General features: G+C 47.3%; 1 protein-coding gene across 1 annotated transcript in view; it reads left to right on the top strand.

Moving 5' to 3' along the window:
• The window catches only part of CDA (cytidine deaminase), a 28973-nt gene extending 15486 nt beyond the window's left edge, over positions 1-13487 (top strand). Inside the window, exons 2-4 of the mRNA XM_007980208.3 lie at positions 356-467; positions 7177-7234; positions 13036-13487. Coding sequence (XP_007978399.1) covers positions 356-467; positions 7177-7234; positions 13036-13152 — 287 coding nt within the window. The 3' untranslated portion in view covers positions 13153-13487. The remainder of the gene's footprint in view (positions 1-355; positions 468-7176; positions 7235-13035) is intronic.
• The last annotated feature ends 11374 nt before the right edge of the window (positions 13488-24861 follow it).

Genomic DNA, 24861 nt, shown 5'->3' with positions numbered 1-24861 from the left:
AGATGCAGGTATGGGGGCTCTACTTGTTTTTGTAAGCCTCAGCATCTCCCCTAGCCTTGACCTCTGCAGGGGTGATGCGGCTGCCTAATCTGCCTGTTGTGCTGCCCTGCTCCCAAGCTGTGCTTCATCATGGAGGCACTGGGTAAATTAAGACAGTGCCAGGTTCTTGGGAAGGGCCACTACCATGGACCAAAGAGTCTACCGGTGCCCCAAGTCGAATTGCCCTTTCCTTCTCCCCACCTTGTTTGGAGTAACCAGTTCCTTCCTGCTTTGGAATGGGGCAAGCCTCTTACTCAACACACGCAGCAGGAAGTGTTTCTGCCAGACTTACCACTGGACTCTGCTGTCTTCTCAGGGTGTAACATAGAAAATGCCTGCTACCCTCTGGGCATCTGTGCTGAACGGACCGCTATCCAGAAGGCCGTCTCAGAAGGGTACAAGGATTTCAAGGCAATTGCTATCGCCAGGTGAGTGGGAAAGCCCAGGTTGCAACAATATTCATTCATCCCTTTAGCCAACATCTTCCTTACACATATTATTCATTCATTCATTCATCTGTCATTTGTTTATTGTGGATTTTCTATGTGCCAGGTGCTGTATAGGGCCCTGGGATGAGTGCTGAGGATAAGGAGACAAATAAGAAATGGAGTCTGCCCTCAGTGAGCCTGCAAGGCAGGTAAATAAGCAAGGCAACTCTCATACAAGGGCCGGTATGCCCCTGTTCCAGCAACACAAAGTGATACAGACTCCTTTCCTACAAGATACAACAGAAAGGCAGCCTTGAAACACAAAGTGGGGAGGACCTAAAAATCACCTGCTATAGACTCCCTTGCCACCACCCCCGTTTTTATAGCTGATGAAATTGAGGCCCAGGTAAGTTGAGCCACTTTCCTGGGAGTTAGTGCCAGTGCTGGGATAAAACCCAGGTTCCGGAGTCTCACCGCAGGGCTCATTCCACTGTGTCATGCCGTGCTAGGAGATGGAACATTTTCCCTGCTCTCCACAAGCTGATGCTAGGATCCGGAATGAGCCACTCAGCACCGCTCACTCCTTCATTTGGCGACACTCGCCTCAAGGTTCAAGAACCAGGATACAAAATCAGCCAGGTAAACACTAGTTATGGTTCCAACTAATCAGAGTCCAGCCCGAGTTCTGGCTGAACAAGAACCCCAATCAATGCTCCTATATGTCCCAAACATAAATATCCTAGTTGGCATGGCTTCCTCTCCATGGGAGCATGTTGAATTCTTGTTGGCTCTGGCCCTAGACTCAGTGGTTTCAGGATCCAAGCATGTAAATTAGCCCTTTTACTGGACTCCATTATTTAATGACTTAATGGTGAATCTCTCCAGTGTGCACCTTTGCATTGTGTATGACAGTTTTCTTAACAAGTTATTGATGCAAGAAAAATGACATGGGAAAGGTTTATCCCCCCCAGAAGGAGGCTGCATGCTCGTTGGTCTTTAGGAACATCTGGGTGCACAGGTCACATTCTATGAGGGAATTACCTCTTCACTCATAGTGGAATTCATTTCTGTGGCAGAGCTACAGCACCTTTCTGGCTAAAATGCAGAAAAAGAGCTACACCTTTTAGCACCTTTCAGCACCTTTCTGGCTAAAATGCAGAAATGCAGGGGTTTAGTGCAAGGTCAGTGGGGAATGTACAGAAGCAAGCCCACGTGCCTTTTATAAGATCCTCAGCTTTGCCTCAGTCTGGCCCGGAGGTGACCCAGCTTATTCAAGGTTTGTTTCTGAGTAAGTAAAGCCCAAGGTGCACTTAAGGAGAAGGGCCCCAGTATCTGAGAGCCCTCCCTGTGACCGAGGTGTGTCCTGGCTTCCTTAAGGCTTCCAGAGGAATAAGTGACACTGTGCTGAGAACATTTTGTGCAGATAGGCCGAGATCAGGATGTGAATTGCACTTTATGAAAAAAAAAAAAAGGAGGGAAATAACTCAATTTCAAAGCTGATCCAAGAAAATAATGATATTCTAGGGAAAAAGAGGCCAAAGTCAACCAAAGGATAATGATGCTTTGCTCTGTTTAGAATTTTCCAAATGAGAGGCTTTTTCTGTTGGTCATTATCTACTTTCAAACACAACGAAATGTCACTAGCGGTGATTAGCAAATGTCATCATTTACACAAAACCTGCCATTTTTCCAGCCCCCAACTGCCGTACTCTGGGTATTCAGCCTGCATCAGTGTCCCTGAGCCCAAAATACACTCATTATCACACTCATGATTTGTTAAATTGAGAGCGTTTGTGGATTTAGAGGATGAATGAGAAGTACCAACTCCCTCATTAACATCAGATGGGTCTGAGCAGCCTCAGAGAGAACCCCTCTGAGGTCTCTAAGGATGGAGACCGCACTCAGGAAAGGTCCGTGTGTCTTACTGCTCACTGACAGATGAGCTCGCCCCACTGGGTCCCAGCTGTGATGATCAGAGCCAATAGGTTTCCAGCCCATCGAGTCTGATAACCATGGCCTCAGTGTGTGACCAAGGTGAGCACAAACCACAGAAAACTGTAAATAGCCAGCAAAAGGCAGGACAGAGTGAAGGGCAGGGGAGAGGGAGAAAGGGGGAAGCGGTGAAGCGGTGAAGAAACATCCTGAGGCAGCCAGCAAGTGCTCACTCAGTCTTGAGTCTCTCTCTTGGCAGGAACGTTGAGTAAGTCAGAAGCCCAGGCTTCAGCGTCAATGAAACCTGTTTCCAAATCCAGCTGCATTATGGACCTTAGGCAGGCTGCTTAGACGCTGAGCCTGGCTTCTCATCTGTGAAATGGAGGAGACTGGTTTGTTACAGGGTCTCATGAAACAATTTCTATACAGTTCCTGACACAGGGTATGTAATACATTCACACTTATATGGTTGCTTTTTTTTTTTTTTTTTTTTGGTTTTGGTTTTTGGTTTCGTTTTGTTTTTCTTTGAGAACAAGTCTTGCTGTGCCGCCCAGGCTGGAGTGCCGTGGCAAGATTTCGGCTTACTGCAACCTCTGTCTCCCAGGTTCAAGTGGTTCTCATGCTTCAGCCTCCTGAGTAGCTGAGACTACAGGTGCTGCCACCATGTCTGGCTAATTTTTCAGTTTTTAGTAGAGATGGGGTTTCACCATGTTGACCAAGCTGGTCTCGAACTTCTGGCCTCAAGTGATCCGCCCACCTCAGCCTCCCAAAGTGCTGGGATTATAGGTGTGAGTGACCACATTCAGCCTCAAACTATTACATTGTTTTAAAGTTATCGTTATTTATTCTGCAAGCCGCAAAACTACCAAAGGCAGAGTGTGTAGATTTGGGGTTCAAATCCTGATTCTGCCACTTTACTAACTTTGTGTCCTTGGGCAAGCCGTTTCATCTTTCGTGATCTACAGCATGCAGGTGATAAGAGTGCCTGCATACCCCCGCCCCTTACAGGGTTGTTGGGGGATTAACTGAACTAATTCACTTAAGGTCCTTAGCACAGAGGCTGCACACAGAACCACCATGTACGGGTAAGCCATTAATGTTAACAGGCTGTCTCTACATCCTCAGTGCTAGGCTGCCTGGAAACACCATCCTGTGACTTGGCTGTTGAAGCCTACACCAAATCTACCTTCCCAGTGGAATGCGTGCTTACCTTGAAATCCCTGATGCAGATCACCTTGTCCAGGGAACTAGCCATTGGGTAGTGGGCCACAGATGCCACAAGATTCAGAAAGGAAGCCGGACGCGGTGGCTCACGCCTGTAATCCCAGCACTTTGGAAGGCCAAGGTGGGTGGATCATGAGGTCAGGAGATCGAGACCATCCTGCCTAACTCGGCGAAACCTCGTCTCTACTAAAAATACAAAAAAAAAATTAGCCGGGCGTGGTGGCGGGCGCCTGTTGTCCCAGCTACTCGGGAAGCTGAGGCAGGAGAATGACATGAACCTGGGAGGCAGAGGTTGCAGTGAGCCGAGATTACGCCACCGCACTCCAGCCTGGGCGACAGAGAGAGACTCCGTCTCAAAAAAAAGATTCAGAAAGGAAGCGGTGAGCTCAGCAGGGGTCAGATTACACAGGGCCTTACAGGCCATGGAAGGAAGGCTGAATTTCATTGAGAGCAACTCTCCCATGGCCCTAACCCATGGCCCTAACCATGCCTTTGTTACAGCATTTCTGTGAAATTGTATCTACCCCTCCAGAGGGTAAGCTCCAGGGATTGTCTGATTGGTCTTTGTCGCTCCTTTCCCATGCCTGCCTGGCATAGAGAAGGGTTTTGGTCGACATGTGTGGAATGAAGTGAAAAATAACCCCCTAAAAGCTTAAGAGAGGCCCTGGCTGCAACAGCTGTTATCCAGTAATTGCAAGAGTTCACTCAGCGTCCTGGGCAGGAGTCGCCACCCTCTCATGTACCCATGGGTTTTTCTTCTGAAGCTGGAAGTGTGCTCAGAGAGAACCCCATCTTCCCATGGAACGGAACCTTTCATTGACTGGACCCCCACATATAAAAGGTAGTTATGGTGAGAATTAAAGAAAATAGCACCTCGGCTGCTTTATTTTAATCATAGTATCTATCCCTGTCTCCACATGGTTGGTTGGTTAATCAGTTGCCTAGCTCCCCTCACTAGTCTATAAACTCCTGAGCATAGTGAATTTTGTCTGTTTTGTTCACTGCTGCACTCCTAGCACCAACGACAGTGCCCAGCACATAGTAGGTGCTCAGTAAATATTTGTTGGTTGAAATGAGACAATGCATATAAAATGCTTTGCAGAATGCCTGGCACATTCTAGGCACACATTATCTTTTTTTTTTTCTTTTTTTTTTTTTGAGACGGAGTCTTGCTCTGTTGCCCAGACTGGAGTGCAGTGGCATGATCTCGGCTCACCGCAGCCTCTGCCTCCCAGGTTCAAGCAATTCTCTGCCTCAGCCTCCCGAGTAGCTGGGATTACAGTCATCTGCCACCACGCCCGGCTAATTTTTGTATTTTTAGTGGAGATGGGATTTCACCATGTTGGCCAGGCTGGTCTTGAACTCCTGACTTTGTGATCCACCCACCTCGGCCTCCCAAAATGCTGGGATTACAGGCATAGGCACACACTATCTTAATAACAATTGTTGTTAAGATATAATAAGATGAATTATTAAATAGTACATAAAACACACAGCATATAATAAAACTGTATATGATAAAGTACTAAAATTATGACAAAGCTTACATAGTAAGGAAATTAAATATCCAGCACTTAGAACAGGCAGTAACAATATGTATATAACATTCTAAAGTTTACAAAGTCTTCCATACACCTTATCTCATTTTATCTTCTAGCATTCTTACAAAGCAGACTCTTACAAAGCATCCACATTTTACAGCAAATAAATGAGCCTTGGATGAGCTAAAATGACTTAGTCAAAGTCACCCATAGCAAAAGGAAGAGCCAACTAAGAACCAAAATTTAAATCCTGTGTTCTGGAAGGCACAGTGGCTCATGTCTGTAATCCCAGTACTTTGGGAGGCCAAGGTACAAAGATCTCTTGAGCCCAGGAGTTCAAGACCAGCCTGGGCAATATAGTGAGACCCTATTTCTACAACAAATCAAAAAATGATCTGAGTGTGGTGGTGTGTGCCTGCAGTCCCAGCTACTCAGGAGGCTGAGGTAAGAGGATCCTTTGAGGCCAGGAGGCAGAGGCTGCAGTGAGCCATGACTGTGCCACCGCACTGTAGCCTAGACAACAGAACAAGACCCTGTCTCAAATAAATAAATAAATAAATAAATAAATAAATAAATAAAAATCCTATGTTCTTCCAGAGATATCACAAAGCTGTGTGTCCAGAAGAATAAGGAAGATGGTGGCTGCTGACTTCACCTGTGGTGCTCCAGCAGGCTTGGAATTTTCCACCATCAAAGGCACTTGTTTGTTTTGTTTTGTTTTGTTTTATTTTGAGGCAGAGTCTCGCTCTGTCGCCCAGGCTGGAGTGCAGTGGTGCCATCTCGGCTCCCTGCAACCTCCACCTCCCGGGTTCAAGCGATTCTCCTGCCTCAGCCTCCCGAGTAGCTGGGACTACAGGCGTGCACCACCATGCCCAGCTAATTTTTATATTTTTAGTAGCAATGGGGTCTCACCATGTTGGCCAGGATGGTCTAGGTCTCTTGACCTCATGAGCCACCTGCCTCGTCCTCCAAAAGTGCTGGGATTATAGGCGTGAGCCACCACGCCTGGCCAAAGCCACCTGTTTTAGGGACCAATCCTTGTCCTGCTCAGAGCTAGAGGTCTGCCTGTAGGAGCCTAAACTCTCACAGGCAATCCCTGGCTGGTGAGCTTCTCTTCTCCAGGCTTTCTCCAGTGCAAGGAACCCATTTTTCTCTCTGAGTCACACGCACTTTATTCTTTCATGCCTCAGGGCCTTTGTACATACCGTGTTTTTGTTTGTTTGTTTGTTGTTTTTTGAGACAGGGTCTCTGTCAGCCAGGTGGCAGTTCACTGCAGCCTCCGCCTCCCAGGCTCAAGTGATCCTCCCGGCTCAGCCTCCCGAGTAGCTGGGACTACAGGCCTGCACCACCACACCTGGCTAATTTTTTGTATTTTTAGTAGAGATGTGGTTTCCCCATGTTGGCCAGGCTGGTCTCAAACTCCTGACCTCAGTTGATCCACCCACGTCGGCCTCTCAACGTGCTGGGATTACAGGTGTGAGCCACCGCGCCCAGCTGCATTTTGTTTAAAATGATAACTCAGCTGGTTTTTCGCATCACCCACTGGGCTGAACAATCTCCTGAAGACCAGAGACAAATTCTCTTTGACTTTTCTATTCCCTGGGTGTGTGCTGGGATTACAGGTGTAAGCCACCGCACCCAGCTGCATTTTGTTTAAAATGATAACTCAGCTGGTTTTTTACATCACCCACTGGGCTGAACAATCTCCCGAAGACCAGAGACAGATTCTCTTTGACCTTTGTATCCCCTGGGTGTGGGTGACGGTAAGTGCTCACTAAATGTTTATGGACGGCACTAACGAAAGTCCTGCTCGTGGCCCTGCCTTGTGGCAGTGTGGAAAGCCACCATGTGACCGTCTCAGCCTTCAGGACACAGCAGATCTGTGAATCAGGAGCTGCCTGATGGGGTATGACCCAAATCAGGAACCAGGCGGAGACTCAGGACCTAAATCTTAGCAATTGTCCTCAGGCTTTGGGAGAGACTAATTTGAGTTTCATTCTTTGCTTCCTCAGTGACATGCAAGATGATTTTATCTCTCCATGTGGGGCCTGCAGGCAAGTCATGAGAGAGGTAAGCAGCTTCTCTTGCTTTCTGGAATGCAAATCTCTTCCCTGTCGCAGGCTATGGGAGCCACGCCAAGCTGCAGGCGTGGCAGGCGTGGAGACACATCTATTGGCCCGTTTGCTCGGTTGGCTGACTTCTAAGACCTCCCTACACTTGCATGAGTCACTGGAAATTATTCCTTCATTTAACAAATACTTACTGAGCGAGTGTCTGCTCTGTGCCAGGCACTGAGGTAGCTCTGGGGAGGCAGCAGGGAAAAGACGGGTCAGGCCCTGCCCTCACAGAGCTCATAGGCTAATGCAGAAGACAGATGATGAACAAGGAGCAAAATAAATAAACAAACAGTGGCGTTTCTGAGAGTCAAGAGGGCTATAGAGGAAAAAAAAATGCAGAAAAAAAAAGGAGTCCAGTGACAAAGGGGCAAGCAGGGGACACTGCAGACTGGGGTCAGCGAACAACAGCCCTTGGGCCAAATCCAGCCTGCTGCTTATATTTGTAAATAAAGTTTTATTGGTACACAGCCATGGCCATTCATTCACCTATTGTCCATAACCACTTTGCCCTGACAACAGCAGAAGTGAGCCATTATGACAAAGGCCACATGGCCTCTAAACCTAAGATATTTACTGTCTGATCCTTGACAGAAAAAGGTTTGCCAACCCCTGCTTTAGATGTCCAGGAAGGGCCTCTTTTTGAGCATGATGTTTGAGCAGAAATATAAATAATGAGAAAAAAATGAGAGGAACAAAGGTCTAGAAAAGGAGATTCTGAGACAGCATAAGCAGCAAGTTTTGTGCTCAGACTCTTGATGAATTTGAGAAGAGGCAAGAAGGCACCAAGAGGGCCAGGGTCTGGTAAGTGGAAGGAAAGCAATGGGATTGAAGTCAGAAGGGTAGGCAGGGGCCAGATCACATGGGGCCTGGCCATGGGATAAAGGGTACATTTTATTCCAAGAATAAAGGAAATTGAAGTATACACTTTTTTTTTTTTTTTTTTTTTGAGACGGAGTCTCGCTCTGTCGCCCGGCTGGAGTGCAGTGGCCGGATCTCAGCTCACTGCAAGCTCCCCCTCCCGGGTTTATGCCATTCTCCTGCCTCAGCCTCCTGAGTAGCCAGGACTACAGGCACCCGCCACCTCGCCTGGCTAGTTTTTTTGTGTTTTTTATTAGAGATGGGGTTTCACCGTGTTCGCCAGGATGGTCTCGATCTCCTGACCTCGTGATCTGCCTGTCTCGGCCTCCCAAAGTGCTGGGATTACAGGCCTGAGCCACCGCGCCCGGCCTTTTTTTTTTTTTTTTTTTGAGACAGAGTCTGACTCTGTCACCCAGGCTGGAGTGCAGTGGCACAGTCTCGGCTCACTGCAACCTCCGCCTCCTGGGTTCAAGCGATTCTCTTGCCTCAGCCTCCCGAGTAACTGGGACTACAGGCACATGCCACCATGCCCGGCTAATTTTCGTATTTTTAGTAGAGACTGGGTTTCACCATGTTGGCCAGGCTGGTCTCGAACCCCTGACCTTATGATCCGCCCACTTTGGCCTCCCAAAGTGCTGGGATTACAGGTGTGAGCCACCGCGCCCAGCCTGAAGTGTACACTTAAACATGGTTAAAATGGCAAATCTTACATTATATATATTTTATCACATTAAATACATTGGGAAAAAAGAGAATAAAGGTAAGCCAGTGGGTATTTTCAAGAAGAGACTTGAGGAATCTGAAGTAGTTTTTATAAAAGTCCTCTCGATGGAAGGCTGCAATTTCTTCAACTCTAAAAACAAAAGGGTAGGCCAGGTGTGGTGGCTCAGCCTGTAATGCCACCACTTTGGGAGGATGAGACAGGCGGATCACGAGGTCAGGATATCGAGACCATCCTGACAAACACAGTGAAATCCCGTCTCTACTAAAAATACAAAAAAATTAGCTGGGTGTGGTGGCGGGTGCCTGTAGTCCCAGCTGCTCGGGAGGCTGACGCAGGAGAATGGTGTGAACCCAGGAGGCGGAGCTTGCAATGAGCCGAGATCACGCCACTGCACTCCAGCCTGGGCGACAGAGCGAGACTCCATCTCCAAAACAAACAAACAAACAAACCCAAAAGGGGAGGCCAGGTGTGGTGGCTCAGCCTGTAATCCCAGCAGTTAGGGAGGCAGAGGCAGGAGGATTGCTTGAGCCCAGGAGTTCGAGACCTGCCTGGGCAACATAGCAAGACCTTGTTCTCCACAAAAAAAAAAAAAAAAGAATAAAACAAAACAAAAAAATGAAAATGAAGGGATAGTTTAGATCATGGGTTCTTAATCCAGGCTCAAGGGAAGGTTTTCATGTTTATGTGTACATTTGGGGAAAGGGGAATGTTAGTAACTATTGTGGATTATCAAAGAGATCTGTGTCCTCTAGAGTCCCAAAAGATTAGAGAATCCCACAGGCCCTGAGCTCCAGCATAGTACCGTCAGCCCTTGGAAACACAGCATCTTGTGGGCATGGTGGCTCACACCTGTAAGCCCTGCACTTTGGGAGACTGAGGCAGGAGGATCACTTTAGCCCAGGAATTCAAAACCAGCCTGGGCCACATAGTAAAACTCGGTCCCTTCAAACAATTTAAAAATTAGCAAGGCATGGTGGTGCATGCCTGTGGTCCTAGCTGCTCCAGAGGCTGAGGTAAGAGTATCACTAGAGCCTGGAAGGTCAAGGCTGCAGTGAGCCGTGGTCAAGCCACTGTACTCCTGCCTGGGTGACAGAGCGAGATCCTGTCTCAAAAATAAATACATACCTACAGCATCTTGTTTAATCCCCTCCCCAAGACTGAGGGAAGTGCATGTCATTATTCCCATTGCCCAGTGACTACTCTGAGGCTCAGAGGAGTAAAATGACTTACTGAAGGGCCCCCTGCCAGGGGGTGACACATGGGTATCCATGGCCCATCAGGCTGACTCTGAAGCCCATGCTCCTCACGGCTGCCTCTCTGTCTTTGTGATTCTGTAAGTTGGACAAAATTATTTTCAGCCATGGAGGAAACATAATGTTACTTTGGCATGTGAATGCTGCTTGTACCGTGGGAGTTTCTGCTTTTGGAGTTGTGTTTTGGGAGAAAGGGGGTTGTTTTAGCTTTGTTTTTGTGCCGTGGGGTTTCAAAGCATCCGGGGACGCAGACACTTCCATCTTCCTCCTGTTTCCTGCCAGGAGTGCAAATCAGACACATTTCCCAAATCCAAAAACATACCACCGGGAAAGCAGTGAATTTACACTGCGGAATTTATCTCACTTAAGAGGGTCAGAAATAACTGGCCTGCACAGTGAAAATGTCGAAGGTCATATAAGGAAACCACGACAGACAGGGCGCCAAGTCCCTGGCTCCCAAGGCCCCGACGTGATCCAATTGCTCAGTGCTGTTTTCTCCAAACAGATTGGATGTTGGCAAACGACAGAAGGCAAATGAAAAAGCTGAAGGAGGCAGGGGCGAAACTGAAACCAAAATGCAAATAATAAGAGATGAGGCGTTGGGGCTAGGGACCTGGCACGTAAACTCGCCCTCCGCTCAACTTTCGTCCATACCTACCCTCAGGCAGAGCCAGTTAAGCAGAAAAATTTCCTTCCTTAAAACATTAATTCTAAGAAAGCCAGAAGATTGAGTGTGCCTGGCAATAACTTGGTGATTCAGAGAGAAGTGTGGAAGAACAGGAGGCTGCAGACCTAAGTAGTCACTGGTTACCAACGTAATCCATAAGAATGACATCTATTAATTGAGCACCTACTATGTGCGTAGAGACGCTTTACATGAATCATCTCTGCATCTCACAATACCTGGCTAGGAAGAGCTTGGGTCTGTTGACCCCACCTCCAGGGCTCTTGTCATGATGCCACTGCTGATTAACCTCTTGCCTACCACCCTGCATTCGCCCATCCCTAAAACCATTCTACGGACCAAGACACTGAGTGAGCCCCAGAAAGTTATCATTTTCCCAAGGTCACACAGCGAACAAACAGTGCTCCTCATAGCATAGGAGAAAACTCAAGAGACAAATTTTTCTTTGCTGACTTTACCCTGCTAAGCCTCCGTTTCCTCATCAGTAAAATGGGCATCATAATAGCACCTACCTCACAGGGTAGATAATGAAACCATGCATGTGCAGTATCTATGTGGTATGGTGTTGGCTGTGTCCCCACCCAAATCTCATCTTGAATTATAGCTCCCATAATTCCCACGTGTCATGGGAGGGACCTGGTGGGAGGCAATTGAATCATGGGGGCAGGTCTTTCCCATGCTGTTCTCGTGATAGTGAGTAAGTCTCATGAGGGAACGGGAGTTCCCTCACACAAGTCCTCTCTTGCCTGCTGCCAGGTAAGACATCCCTTTGCTCTTCCTTCGTCTTCTGCCATGGTTGTGAGGCTTCCCCAGCCATGTGGAACTGTAAGTCCATTAAACCTCTTTTCTTGTCTTTTTTTTTTTGAGATGAAGTCTTGCTCTGTTGCCCAGGCTGGAGTGCAGTGGCGCCATCTCGGCTCACTATAAGCTCCGCCTCCCGGGTTCAAGCGATTCTCCTGCCTTGGCCTCCTGAGTAGCTGGGACTACAGGCTCCTGCCACTGCGCGCGGCTAGTTTTTTTGTATTTTTAGTAGAGACGGGGTTTCACCATGTGCACCCAGGATGGTCTCGATCTCCTATCCTCGTGATCTGCCCACCTCGGCCTCCCAAAGTGCTGGGAGTACAGGCGTGAGCCACTGCACCCAGGCTTTTTTTTTTTTTTTTTTTTTTGAGACAGAGTCTTGCTCTATGGCCCAGGCTGGAGTGCAGTGGCGTGATCTTGGCACACTGCAACCTCTGCCTCACGTGTTCCAGAGATTCTCCTGCCTCAGCCTTCTGAGCAGCTGGGATTACAGGTGCTCACCACCACGCCTGGCTAATTTTTGTATTTTTAGTAGAGATGGGGTTCACCATGTTGGCCAGGCTGGTCTCAAACTCCTGACCTCAGGAGATCCTCCTGCCTCAGCCTCCCAAAGTGCTGGGAGTACAGGCATGAGCCACCATGCCTGGCCTAAACCTCTTTTCTTTATAAATTACCCAGTCTCGGGTATGTCTTTATTAGCAGCTTGAGAACAGACTAATCCACTGAGTGTATGAGGCAGGCGACTTCTCCCGGTGTGAGGTGTAAAGGGGACACTGTAAGGGAAGCAGGTGTTAGCTGTCATTTGTCATAGCAGAAGGAAGTCTGGTTCCAGGGGTTAGCTGTTGCCTTTTTTTTTTTTTTTTTTTTTTTTTTTTTTGAGACGGAGTCTTGCTCTGTCACCCAGGCTGGAGTGCAGTGGCCGGATCTCAGTTCACTGCAAGCTCCGCCTCCCAGGTTCATGCCATTCTCCTGCCTCAGCCTCCCAAATAGCTGGGACTACAGGCACCCGCCACCACACCCGGCTAATGTTTTTGTATTTTTTAGTAGAGACGGGGTTTCACTGTGTTAGCCAGGATGGTCTCGATCTCCTGACCTTGTGATCCGCCAGCCTCAGCCTCCCAAAGTGCTGGGATTACAGGCGTGAGCCACTGCGCCCAGCCGGCTGTTGCTCTTATGAAGCCCTGGGTGAGTCCTGAATGGTGCCTGTTCACCATGTGCCGTGCACTGTTCAGTTTCACAGCATTCTCTCATTTTCTCCTCCCTACAGCGCTATGATCCAGGAACAATTATGGTCATTCCCATTTTACAGATGAGAAAATCAAGGCAAAGAGAGGAACATTAGCCAGTGAGTGGCAGAGTCAGACTCAAACCCAGTCAGTCTCAGGCCCCTCAGCCACGCTGCGTCTCTCACACCAGCTTTGCCTCTTTTCCAGTTTGGCACCAACTGGCCCGTGTACATGACCAAGCCGGATGGTACGTATGTTGTCATGACGGTCCAGGAGCTGCTGCCCTCCTCCTTTGGGCCTGAGGACCTGCAGAAGACCCAGTGACAGCCAGAGAACGCCCACCGCCTGTGACAGCCACCTGGAGAACTTCATAACGATGTCTCACAGCCCTGGGGACACCTGCCCAGTGGGCCCCAGCCCTACAGAGGCTGGCAAAGATGATATTTCCAAATTACACTCCAGCCCAGCCCAGCACCCCTCCTAGCAACCTACCTTGGGACTTAGAACCCCACCCCGCACCCCCAGCCACCTTTCCTTTCCTTCCTGTGGGTCCTCTTTCAAAGTCCAGCCTAGTCTGGACTGCTTCCCCATCAGCCTCCCCAAGGTTCTGTCCTGTTCCGAGCAACTTTTCTAATTATAAACATCACAGAACATCCTGATTCAAAGCGTGTGTCTTGCTCTGTCTCTATCCCTGCTTGCAACTCTTAGGAGGGACGGTGTGATTTGTCTTTATAGGAAGACCTGGACTCTTTCTGCTAAGAAAGGAAATGGGTACCTTGGAACCGTGGACCTTGTGGTGTGGAGAGCTGAGGTTTTTGGCAACTTGCCCCCGTGTTCTCTAAATGGGAAGCTCCCCTGGGCTGGACCTAACTGCCAATAACTATCCTAGAGTGTGTTTTTGTCTCATTATAGACCTGAGCACTGGGGGATTCCAGAGTATAAAGGATCAGGCACGGTTTGTCTAGACAATGTAACAAAGGTTTCTTTCAGTAGCTACTGTGTGTCAGGTACTTTCCTGTGTATCATTTTAAGTTGAAAGTGCTCCACAGTTCTGTGAGGTGGGTGTGGAGATGCCCCCTTCTCACAGATGAGAGCACTGGGCTTTGGAGAAGTTGAATACCCTGTTCCAGGACAAAGGCAAAGCTCAGAACAGAATCCAGGCCCCTTAACCCCCACTGGTCCAGAAACATTGCATGCTTTTTGCCAGGCACTATGCTGAGGTGTGTGACATACCTGGACCCGTTCGGTCGTCATTTATCAAACTCAAAGGTTGATTATAGTGTTCTCAATTTAGCAATAAGCAACTCGAAGCTCAGAGTGATTGAGTTGCTCACCCAAAGTCACACAGCAGCTAATGTGGCAGAACTGGAATCAGAACTAGGTCTGTCTGGGCCAGGGGCGGTGGCTCACGCCTGTAATCCCAGCACTTTGGGAGGCCGAGGAGGGCAGATCACCTGAGGTCAGGAGTTCGAGACCAGCCTGGCCAACATAATGAAACCCCGTCTCTACTAAAAAATACAAAAATTAGCCGGGCGTGGTGGCAGGTGCCTGTAATCCCCACTACTCAGGAGGCTGAGGCAGGAGAATCATTTGAACCCAGGAGGTAGAGGTTGCAGTGAGCTGAGATTGCACCACTGCCCTCCAGCCTGGGTGACAGAGTGAGACTCCATCTCAAAACAACAACAACAACAACAAACTACGTCTGTCTTATTCCAAACATTTTTTTTCCATTCCCCCATAGCTGATGTCTCAATTTACTGATTATCTTTTATATGTCAAATATGCCAAATAGTGAAGGAAAAAACAGCCTCTGCCCTTGAGGAACTCCCAGCCCGACAGATTGAGAGAGTGAGGTGTACACAGGTCTAATGCACAGGAGTAACACTGTGATCCAGGCAGAGCCAAGTGTCAGGTGGGTGTGTCGGGGAGCCCGCTGCTGTCTGGAGTGTGAGGACAGGGAGGGACTGTTTCTTTCATGGGCTCATTGGTTATCACACACACAACATACACACACGCACATTAGGAAGGTCAGGACTGAATAAGGAAGGAGCCAGGCTGGGTCCTCTGGAGGCGGATGACAGCTCCGGGAGCCCTCCCAGGAGGAGTTGGCCTTGGGGCTGGCTCATTGGGTGGGGTAAGAACACAGCTTAGGTTTCCTGTTCCCAGGGCAAGCAAGTACCTAGGGGCAACCAAGTATCATCACCCGTTCCCTGGAAACCCTTTCCACCCTGATCCAGTGTTGCCACCTGATGAGAAGGGCTTTGCCACAACATACTTAGACTTATCTGCTGGCATCTTGGGAGCATCCCAGCCATTCCAGCATGGCTGTTTGACACACAACTCCATTCTGCCGTTTTTGGGTTTTTTTTGAGACAGAGTCTCACTCTGTCACCCAGGCTGAAGTGTAGTGGTGCGATCTCGGCTCACTGCAACCTCTGCTGCCCGGGTTCAAGTGATTCTCCTGCCTGAGCCTCCCGAGTAGCTGAGATTACAGGCGCCTGCAATTTTTGTAGTTTTAGTAGAGACAGGGTTTTACCAGTCTGGTAAAAGGCTGGTCTTGAACGCCTGACCTCATGATCTACCCGCCTCGGCCTCCCAAAGTGCTAGGATTACAGGCGTGAGCCACCATGCCTGCCCTGACTCTTTAGAAATGGCTTTGGTGGCCGAGAACGTTGGCTCACACCTGTAATCCCAACACTGTGGGAGGCTGAGGTAGGAGGACCTCTTGAGGTCAGGAATTCAAGACCAGCCAAGTAAATATAGTGAGACTCTGTCTCTAAAATAAACGAATAATTAATAAAATAAATAAATTAAATTAATTAAATAATAAAATAACTTAAATAAATTAAATTAGTTTGGCCTTATGGTGCTCGCCTGTGGTCCCAGCTACTCAAGAGGCTGAAGCAGACGGATCTCTTGAGACCAGGAATTCAAGGCCACAGTGAGCAATGATTGCATCACTGCACTCCAGCCTGGGCAACAGAGTGAGATCCTGTCTCTAAAACAACAACAGGTCAGGCGCAGTGGCTCACACCTATAATCCTAGCACTTTGGGGGGCCGAGGCAGGTAGATCACTCCTGACTTGAGGTCAGGAATTCGAGACCAGCCTCTCTAACACAGCAAAACCCTGTCTCTGCTAAAAATACAAAAAATCAGCTGGGCGTGGTGGTGTGTGTCTGTAATCCCAGCTACTCAGGAGGCTGAGGCAGGAAAATCACTTGAACCCGGAGACAGAGGTTGCAGTGAGCCAAGATCGCACCACTGTACGCCAGCCTGGGTGACAGAGTGAGACTCCGTCTCAGAATAAACAAATAGATAAATAAAACAAAAAGAAATGGCTTTGGGGGCCTTCAGCACACTCCTCTGAATGTTCTCAGCAAAGGCGGGTGGAGAAATTTTTAAACAGAGGAAGCTGGAGGAAAATCTGGCCATCAGTTATTAATCTGCTTGTTGGAAATATGAATGATTGACATTTTCTTCTTTGTACACATCTGTTTTTTAATTTCCAAAACATTAAAAAAATTAATAACAACAACATATAAAGAAAGAAAAAAGGGTATAACATAATGGTTAACGATTTGCACTTTGGGGTTGAATAGCCTCCAAACTTTGTGACTTTGGGCAAGTTATTTCATTATTCTGAGACTCAATTTCCTCATCTGCAGAATGGGGATGATAGTATCCAGCGCCTAGGATTGTGGCAAGGATTGACTGAAATAATGCAATTTTAGGCCTGGCGCAGTGGCTCAAGCCTGTAATCCCAGCACTTTGGGAGGCCGAGACGGGCAGATCACTAGGTCAGAAGATCGAGACCATCCTGGCTAACATGGTGAAACCCCTTCTCTACTAAAAAATACAAAAAACTAGCCAGGCGAGGTGACAGGCACCTGTAGTCCCAGCTACTCAGGAGGCTGAGGCAGGAGAATGGCCTGAACCCGGGAGGCGGAGCTTGCAGTGAGCTGAGATCTGGCCACTGCACTCCAGCCTGGGTGACAGAGCCAGACTCTGTCTCAAAAAAAAAAAAAAAAAAAATGCAATTTTAAAGGCCCAGTGTTGGCTAGACATGGTTGCTCATGCCTGTAATCCCAGCACTTTGGGAGGCCAAGGCAGGTGGATGACCTGAGGTCAAGCGTTCAAGACCAGCCTGACCAACATGGCGAAACCCTGTCTCTACTAAAAATACAAAAAATTAGCTGGGCATGGTGGTGGGTGCCTATAATCCCAGCTACTTGGGAGGCTGAGGCAGGAGAATCGCTTGAACCCAGGAGGCAGAAGTTGCAGTGAGCTGAGATTACGTCACTGCACTCCAGCCTGGGCAACAAAAGTGAAGCTCCATCACAAAAAAATAAAATAAAATAAAACAAAGGCCCAGTGTTTGACCCTTGGTAAATTCTCCACAAATCTTGACGGTTAACCCTCATCAAGGGAGACAAATTTTATTTTTCTTTAAGGATGGATTTGATTTTTGCAAACAAGCAGCAGTGTTTTACAGCATTTTTTTTTTTTTTAGATAGTCTCCCTCTGTTGCCCAGCGGGGAGTGCAGTGGCATGATCTCGGCTCACTGCAGCCTCTGCCTCCAGGGTTCAAACGATTCTCCTGCCTCAGCCTCCCGAGTAGCTAGGATTACAAACACCTGCCACCACGCCTGTCTAATTTTTGTATTTTAGTAGAGACAAGGTTTCACCATGTTGGTCAGGCTGGTCTGGAACTCCTGACCTCAAGTGATCCGCCTGCCTCGGCCTGCCAAAGTACTGGGATTACAGGCACGACCCACTGCATCCAGCCTGTATGTTCTTTTCAAAGTTATTATTATTTTCATTATTTATTTATTTATTTTTTGAGATGGAGTCTCTCTCTGTCGCCCAGGCTGGAGTGCAGTGGCACGATACCCGCTCACTGCAAGCTCCGCCGCCTCCCGGGTTCACGCCATTCTCCTGCCTCAGCCTCCCTAGAAGCTGGGACTACAGGCGCCTGCCACCACACCTGGCTAATTTTTTTGTATTTTTAGTAGAGACGGGGTTTCACCGTGTTCGCCAGGATGGTCTCGGTCTCCTGACCGAGGACACATGGTTTACATGAGCAATTAGCAGCAGCTGGCCAGAGTAGGAGAAATATACATGCTTCTGTTAATGTCCACAGGAAACTGGGACTGTGCTTTAGGGTCCTAAAAAACACAGACAGCACTGGACAATAGAACACACGCTTGGCTGGGCGCAGTGGCTCATGCCTGTAATCCTAGCACTTTGGGAGGCCGAGGCAGGCAGATTGCTTGAGCCCACGAGTTCAAGATCAGCCTGAGCAACATAGTGAGACTCCATCTCTTAAAAACAAAACAAATGAACAAACAAAAAGACAGAAAGTGGATAAAAAGGAAACCATGGAAAGGAAATTCATTTGGCAATGATGTGGTGTACATTCTAAAGCATAAATGCAGTAGTTGATTCTGTTGGGGTGAGGGTATGAGTGCTTAATACTTCTGTTTCCTTCCAGCCTTTCTCCACCCTCCCCTCACTCCTGCTTGGAAGGATGAGTGACTCATGATTGGGGAGTTTCAAAGTGTCGCCCAGTCCCTTCCTCTCACCTTCCCCTTGGGCATGAGGCTGCCCACTAAGGGACTGAATCCCCAGTTGTCCCTCAAACAAGGGCTGGGGACCCAGCAGGCCCCATGCTAAGTGCTGAGGGATATGAGATTTAAACATCACAATCCCTGTCCTTACAGAACTCACATTTTAGTGGGAGAGACAAAGAAGGGACATCTAGTACAGTCCAGAGAAGGTCAAAGAAGGCTTCCTGGAGGAAGTGACCTCAAGTATGAATGGGGATTCTTTCAGAGCAGCAAATCAACCCAGAGGAGTCACCATGATGGTTGAGACAACTGGAAGTAATTGAGTGATGCTGGACCATAAAAGGCAGGGTGGGGGACAGTAAGAAGGATGCTGGGACTAAATAGTGAGGAATGTTGTGTGCCAGGTTAAGGAGTCTGGGCTTTATCCCAAGGGCAGTGGGCAAGGGTCCAGAGCTTATGAAGGTTTTATCCACAGTAGGCGACATGGCCATATTTGTAATTTGAACAGTCACTGCAGGACAGCAAATATATTGGATGAAAGAACCACAGATCGCCTGGGTTTCTTAACAGAGCAATCTCTCCCTGATCCACCATCACTATGTTTTCATCCATCTTGCCCAGACAACATACGGATGCTTCCTTCCAGTGAAATCTCACTTTCTGCCCACTGTGGTCTTCTTCTAACCTCCAAAAACTACAGCCCAGGAGTTTCCAGTAGCAGGATTTTGATCTGGCTGCAGCTTTGCTCTGTCAACAGTTTTAGCAAAACCTCCTTCCACCTCTGCATGCAATTTAGAGATAGCACTTCTGAAATGGTCTGTGGATAAAGGATGTTGCTGCTCTGGGAAAATGTGTCTGCCTCCTGCCAGCAGGAGACAAAGAGCACTGAAACCGTGCCAAAAGATGCTGTCCAGAAAGGGAAGGTCAAACAGCCCTCGACATTCTCTTTGTTGAAGTCTTGCCTTCTTCCATTTTTACATTCAAATCAGCTTCCCCAACCCCATGTCCTTTGGCTGGGGGGAAGGTTAAATAATGTTTCTTAAGAATATCATGTACTTTCCTAAAACTCCACAGTCCTTGCCCACCAGGAGGGAAAGGGTACAGTGAAATATAAACCAAAAATAAAATTCTAAACCCCGCAACCATCTGAATGGGCTCCCCCTCTAAACCAAGGGCATTCCAAACTTAACCTGAAAAACTAGTTCAGGCCATGATAGGAAGGGGGATTCAGATACACCTCATTATTCCCTCCTTCCTTTTGAAATTCGGGCCCAGCTGACCAGCATTAACATCAACAGAGACCTTAAGACTGACAGGCTGTAAGTCTGATGAGAAACATTTACAACCTATTATCTCTGAAGCCTGCTACCTGGAGGCTTCATCTGCATGATAAAACCATGGTCTCCACAGCCCCGTATCTAACCAGACATTCTTTCTACTGATGCCATGTCTTTAGACAATAACTCTTTCAACAAATTACCAATCAGAAACTCTCTGAATCCACCTATGACCTGGAAGCCCTCAATTCCAGTTGTCCCACCTTTCTGGACCAAACCAATGTACATCTTACATGTATTGATTGATGTCTTATGTCTCCCTAAAATGTATAAAACCAAGTTGTAGTCTGACCACCTTGGGCACCTATTCTCAGAATCTCCTAAGGGCCATGTCACAGGCCATTGGGTCACTCATATTTGGCTCAGAATAAACCTCTTCAAATATTTTACAGAGTTTGACTCTTTTCATTGACAGAAGATACAAGGATGCCTATGGAACAGAATGTAGACCAAAAAAAAAAAAAATCATGTGGCTGCTCCAACAAGTCCGCCACTCCATTCTCCTCTAATTCTGTGGCTGAGCATATCAAAGCCTACCTGGTAAAGAGTTGATGTTCTGTGAATGAATGAGACTTTTATATAGAATATTAAATCTGCAATATAAACAGATATTCAGCAGAAAACCATATTCCATCATGTACCCCATAAATATATACAAATACTATGTACTCATAAAAATTTTTTAAAAACCAACCAAACATGGCCAGGTGCAGTGGCTCATGCCTATAATCCCAGCACTTTGGGAGGGTGAGGTGGGCAGATCACCTGAGGTTGGGAGTTCAAGACCAGCCTGACCAACATGGAGAAACCCCGTCTCTACTAAAAATACAAAAAATTAGCCGGGTGTGGTGACACATGCCTGTCATCCCAGCTACTCGGGACGTTGAGGCAGGAGAATCGCTTGAACCCATGAGGCGGAGGTTGCGGTGAGCCAAGATCGTGCCATTGCACTCCAGCCTGGGCAAGAGTGAAACTCCATCTCAAAAAAAAAGCAAAAACAAAAAACCAACCAAACAAAAACGATTTATCATTGTATTAGTCCGTTTTCATGCTGCTGATAAAGACATACCTGAGACTAGTAAGAAAAACAGGTTTAATTGGACTTACAGTTCCACATGGCTGGGGAGGCCTCAGAATCATGGCGGGAGGGAAAAGGCACTTCTTACATGGTTGTGGCAAGAGAAAATGAGGAAGATGCAAGAGCGGAAACCCCTGATAAAACCATCAGATCTCATGAGACTTATTCACTACCACAAGAATATTATAGGGGAAACCGCCCCCATGATTCAAATGATCTCCCACTGGGTCCCTCCCACAACATGTGGGAATTATGGGAGTACAATTCAAGACCAGATTTGGGTGGGGACACAGAGCCAAAACATATCAATCATATATCTAATTTAACCTTTTTGGGATACCATTAAAGAGATGAGAGGCCAGGTGCAGTGGCTCATTCCTGTAACCCCAGAGCTGTGGTGGGAGGATCACTTGAGGTCAGGAGTTCGAGACCAGCCTGGGCAACATAGCAAGACCCCATCTCTACAAAACTTTTTTTTTGCGTGTGTGTGTGATGGAGTTTCGCTCTTTTTGCCCAGGTTGGAGTGCAATGGCACGATCTCAGCTCACTGCAACCTCCACCTCCTGGGTTCAAGCAATTCTCCTGCCTTAGCCTCTCAAATAGCTGGGATTATAGGCATGCGCCACCATGCCCGGCTAATTTTTGTATTTTTAGTAGATACGGGGTTTCTCCATGTTGGTCAGGCTGGTCTTGAACTCCCGACCTCAGGTGATCCACCCGCCTCGGCCTCCCAAAGTGCTGGGATTACAGGCGTGAGCTCAGCAAAACATTTTTTAAATTAGCTGGACATGGTGGTGTGAGCTGTAGTCCCAGCTATTCGGAAAGCTGGGGCAGGAAGGTTGCTTGAGCCCATGAATTCAAGACTGCAATGACTCATGATCGTACCACTGCACTCTAGCCTGGGGGACAGAGCAAGACCCTGTCTCATAAATAAATAAATAAATAAACAAATAAATAAATAAATAAATGGGAGATGTTATGGGAGAATCTCAAGACGATTCCTTGAGGCCTGATATCCATGGCACCACCATAAAAAGAATTTTTCCGTCTTACAAGGATAGACAGGGATGAATGGAGTCAGGACCATTGTCCCTGGGAAACGCATGCCTGTGCCCCTGCCACGGTAAGTCTGTATCTCTGACCTGAGAGGTGAGAAGGTGGAATCCCTGCAATCCCTGCTGGAAGTCTCTCTCTTCCAAAATCCACTTACTTGTCCATTCCATACAGATGTCTGCCAAAGAATCAAGCTTCATGCTGTGCTTGATTCAGACCTGTCGGAAGCAACTTAGATTTTTCTGCAGATGCAGAAGTGAGTAAGTCCAGCCTACAATGGAAGGTTAATTAACATTAGTCTGGAGATTTCATTTCCAGCTGATGGATTACGTATCGCAGGTCCAGTGAGTTCATTTGCAGCTCAGGGGAACAAATGCAAAGGCTTAAAACAAATGCACTCTTTAACTCAACACAACCAATACAATGTCTTATAAGCGGTGTGGTCATCATAAGCCTTATACTAAAAGGTTATGTTCCTGGGAGATTAAAGAAAATCCTTGTAGTTGAAACATTAAATATCTCAGAGAACCTCTTGTTTCTTCTCTATAAACATTAAAGAGAGGAGCTATAATGGTAACATTGACCAAAAAAAAAAAAAAGCCAAATTGTGTAAAATATTTAAAGAGGTTTATTCTGAGCCAGTATGAGCGATCATGGCTCAGAGTACAGTCTCAAGAGGTCCTGAGAAAGGATGCCCAAGGTGGCCGGGTTACAGCTTGGTTTTATACATTTTAGAGAGACAGAAGTGACAGGCAAAACCATAAATCAATACATGGAAGGTATACATTGGTTCAGCCTGGAAAGGTGGAACATCTCAAAGCAGTGGATGCTCATAGGTTCTAGGTGGAGTCAAAGATTTTCTGACTGGCAGTTGGTTGAAAGAGTTAAGCTTTGTCTGAAGAATTGAACTCAGTAGAAAGAAATGCTTGAGTTAAGATAACGTGGGTTGCAGAAGCCAAGGTTTTTGTGCTGACTCAGCACAAGAGGACGGCTTCAACTCCCTGTGATTTCATCTCTGACCCAACCAATCAGCGCTCCCCACTTTCTGACCCCCTACTCACCAAATTATCCATAAAAACCACCATCCTTGAGTTTTCAGGGAAACTGATTTGAGTAATAATAAAACTCTGGTTTCCCATACAGCTGGCTCTGCAAGAATTAAACCCATTCTCTATTGCAATTCCCCTGTCTTGATAAATCAGCTCTGTCCAGGCAACAAACAAGGAGAACCCAATGGACGGTTACAATACCAGCGTCAGGTTGGAATTTGGTATCTTATTGCTAGAGAGTCTGTTTTGTCAGTGTTATGTGCACTATTGAATATTAATGCTGGTCAGTTGTGGCTAAACTCCAAAAGGGAGGGGGTATAAGGAGGCGTGTCCAACCTCCCTTCCTGTCATGGCCTGAAATTTAGTTTTAGGTTTTCTCTGGCCCAGAGGGGGTCCATTTAGTCAGTTGGGGAGCTTAGGGCCTTATTTTTGGTTTATAGTAATGAGACACAGCAGATGAGATTTTTTTTATTTTATTTTTAAGACAGAGTCTCACTCTGTCACCCAGACTGGAGCGGAGAATGGAGTGGCACAATCACAGCCCACTGCATCCTCAACCTCCTGGACTCAAGCAATCCTCCTGCCTCAGACTCCCAAGTAGCTGGGACCTCAGGCACATGCCACCATGCCTCGCTAGGGTCTTTTAAATTATTACTATCTGTAATGACGGAATCTCCCTATGTTGCCCAGGCTGGTCTTGAACTCCTGGCCTCAACAATCCTCCCGCCTCAGCCTCCCCAAGTGCTGGAGTGAATCACTGCAAACCTGGCTTCAGACGAGTGGATTTAAACTTTAAATTCCACTCATCTGTGCCCCAACTAAATTTCCATGAGTGAGCCTGTGGTTACTGGAGTGTGAGATTTCTCCAACTTTCTTTCCCTTATCATTCTTCAAATGACAACTTCAGTGGAGCATTTAAAATTATAATTAAAAATTCCCTGAGGTTGATCCAAAAAATTAAAGACAATATTTGATATTCATGCGCCTCTATACAAATGGGAAATTCATCTATGCCTGTCTCCCAAATAAATGTGATTGGATATCACAAGAATCATAAAATTCCGGCTGGGCGCGGTGGCTCAAGCCTGTAATCCCAACACTTTGGGAGGCCGAGACGGGCGGATCACGAGGTCAGGAGATCGAGACCATCCTGGCTAACATGGTGAAACCCCATCTCTACTAAAAAATATAAAAAAAAAAAAAACTAGCCGGGCGAGGTGGCGGTCACCTGTAGTCCCAGCTACTCGGGAGGCTGAGGCAGGAGAATGGCGTGAACCCGGGAGGCGGAGCTTGCAGTGAGCTGAGATCCAGCCACTGCACTCCAGCCCGGGCGACAGAGTGAGACTCCGTCTCAAAAAAAAAAAAAAAAAATCATAAAATTCCTCCCTTAAGGAAGATTATGAGAGAGACCAGAACATAAACACACACACACACACACACACACACACACACACTCTGTGCAAGCTAAAGCAACCCGATCTTGGATGCTAATCCACCCAGTTGATGTGTTTTATTGGTTTTTCGGTTTTGTTCTGAGACAGAGTCTCACTCTGTCGCCCAGGATAGAGTGCAGTGGTGTGATCTTTGCTCACTACAACTTTCACCTCCTGGGTTCAATCGAATCTCGATTGCATTAGCCACCTGAGTAGCTGGGATTAAAGGCATGTGCCACCTCGCCCAGCTAGTTTTTGTATTTTTAGTAGAGATGGTGTTTTGCCACGTTGGCCAGGCTGGTCACAAACTCCTGGTCTCAAGAGATCCACCTGCCTCAGTCTCCCAGAATGCTGGGATTACAGGCCATGAGCCACCACACCCCCCCCAACCAAGTTGACTTCTGAATAACCAGCTTTCAGCAAGGCCTCTAAGATTTCCAGTTTATTATTGTTCCTTGTGTAAAAGCATGTACTTATCATAAATCCTGCCCTTAGGCAGATTCACACAGCATTCT

The sequence above is a fragment of the Chlorocebus sabaeus genome, chromosome 20, assembly GCF_047675955.1.
Source record: "Chlorocebus sabaeus isolate Y175 chromosome 20, mChlSab1.0.hap1, whole genome shotgun sequence".
In the NCBI taxonomy this organism is placed as follows: Eukaryota; Metazoa; Chordata; class Mammalia; order Primates; family Cercopithecidae; genus Chlorocebus; species Chlorocebus sabaeus.
The sequence above is the reverse complement of the archived record's forward strand: the minus strand, read 5'-3'. Positions and strand labels throughout refer to the sequence as shown.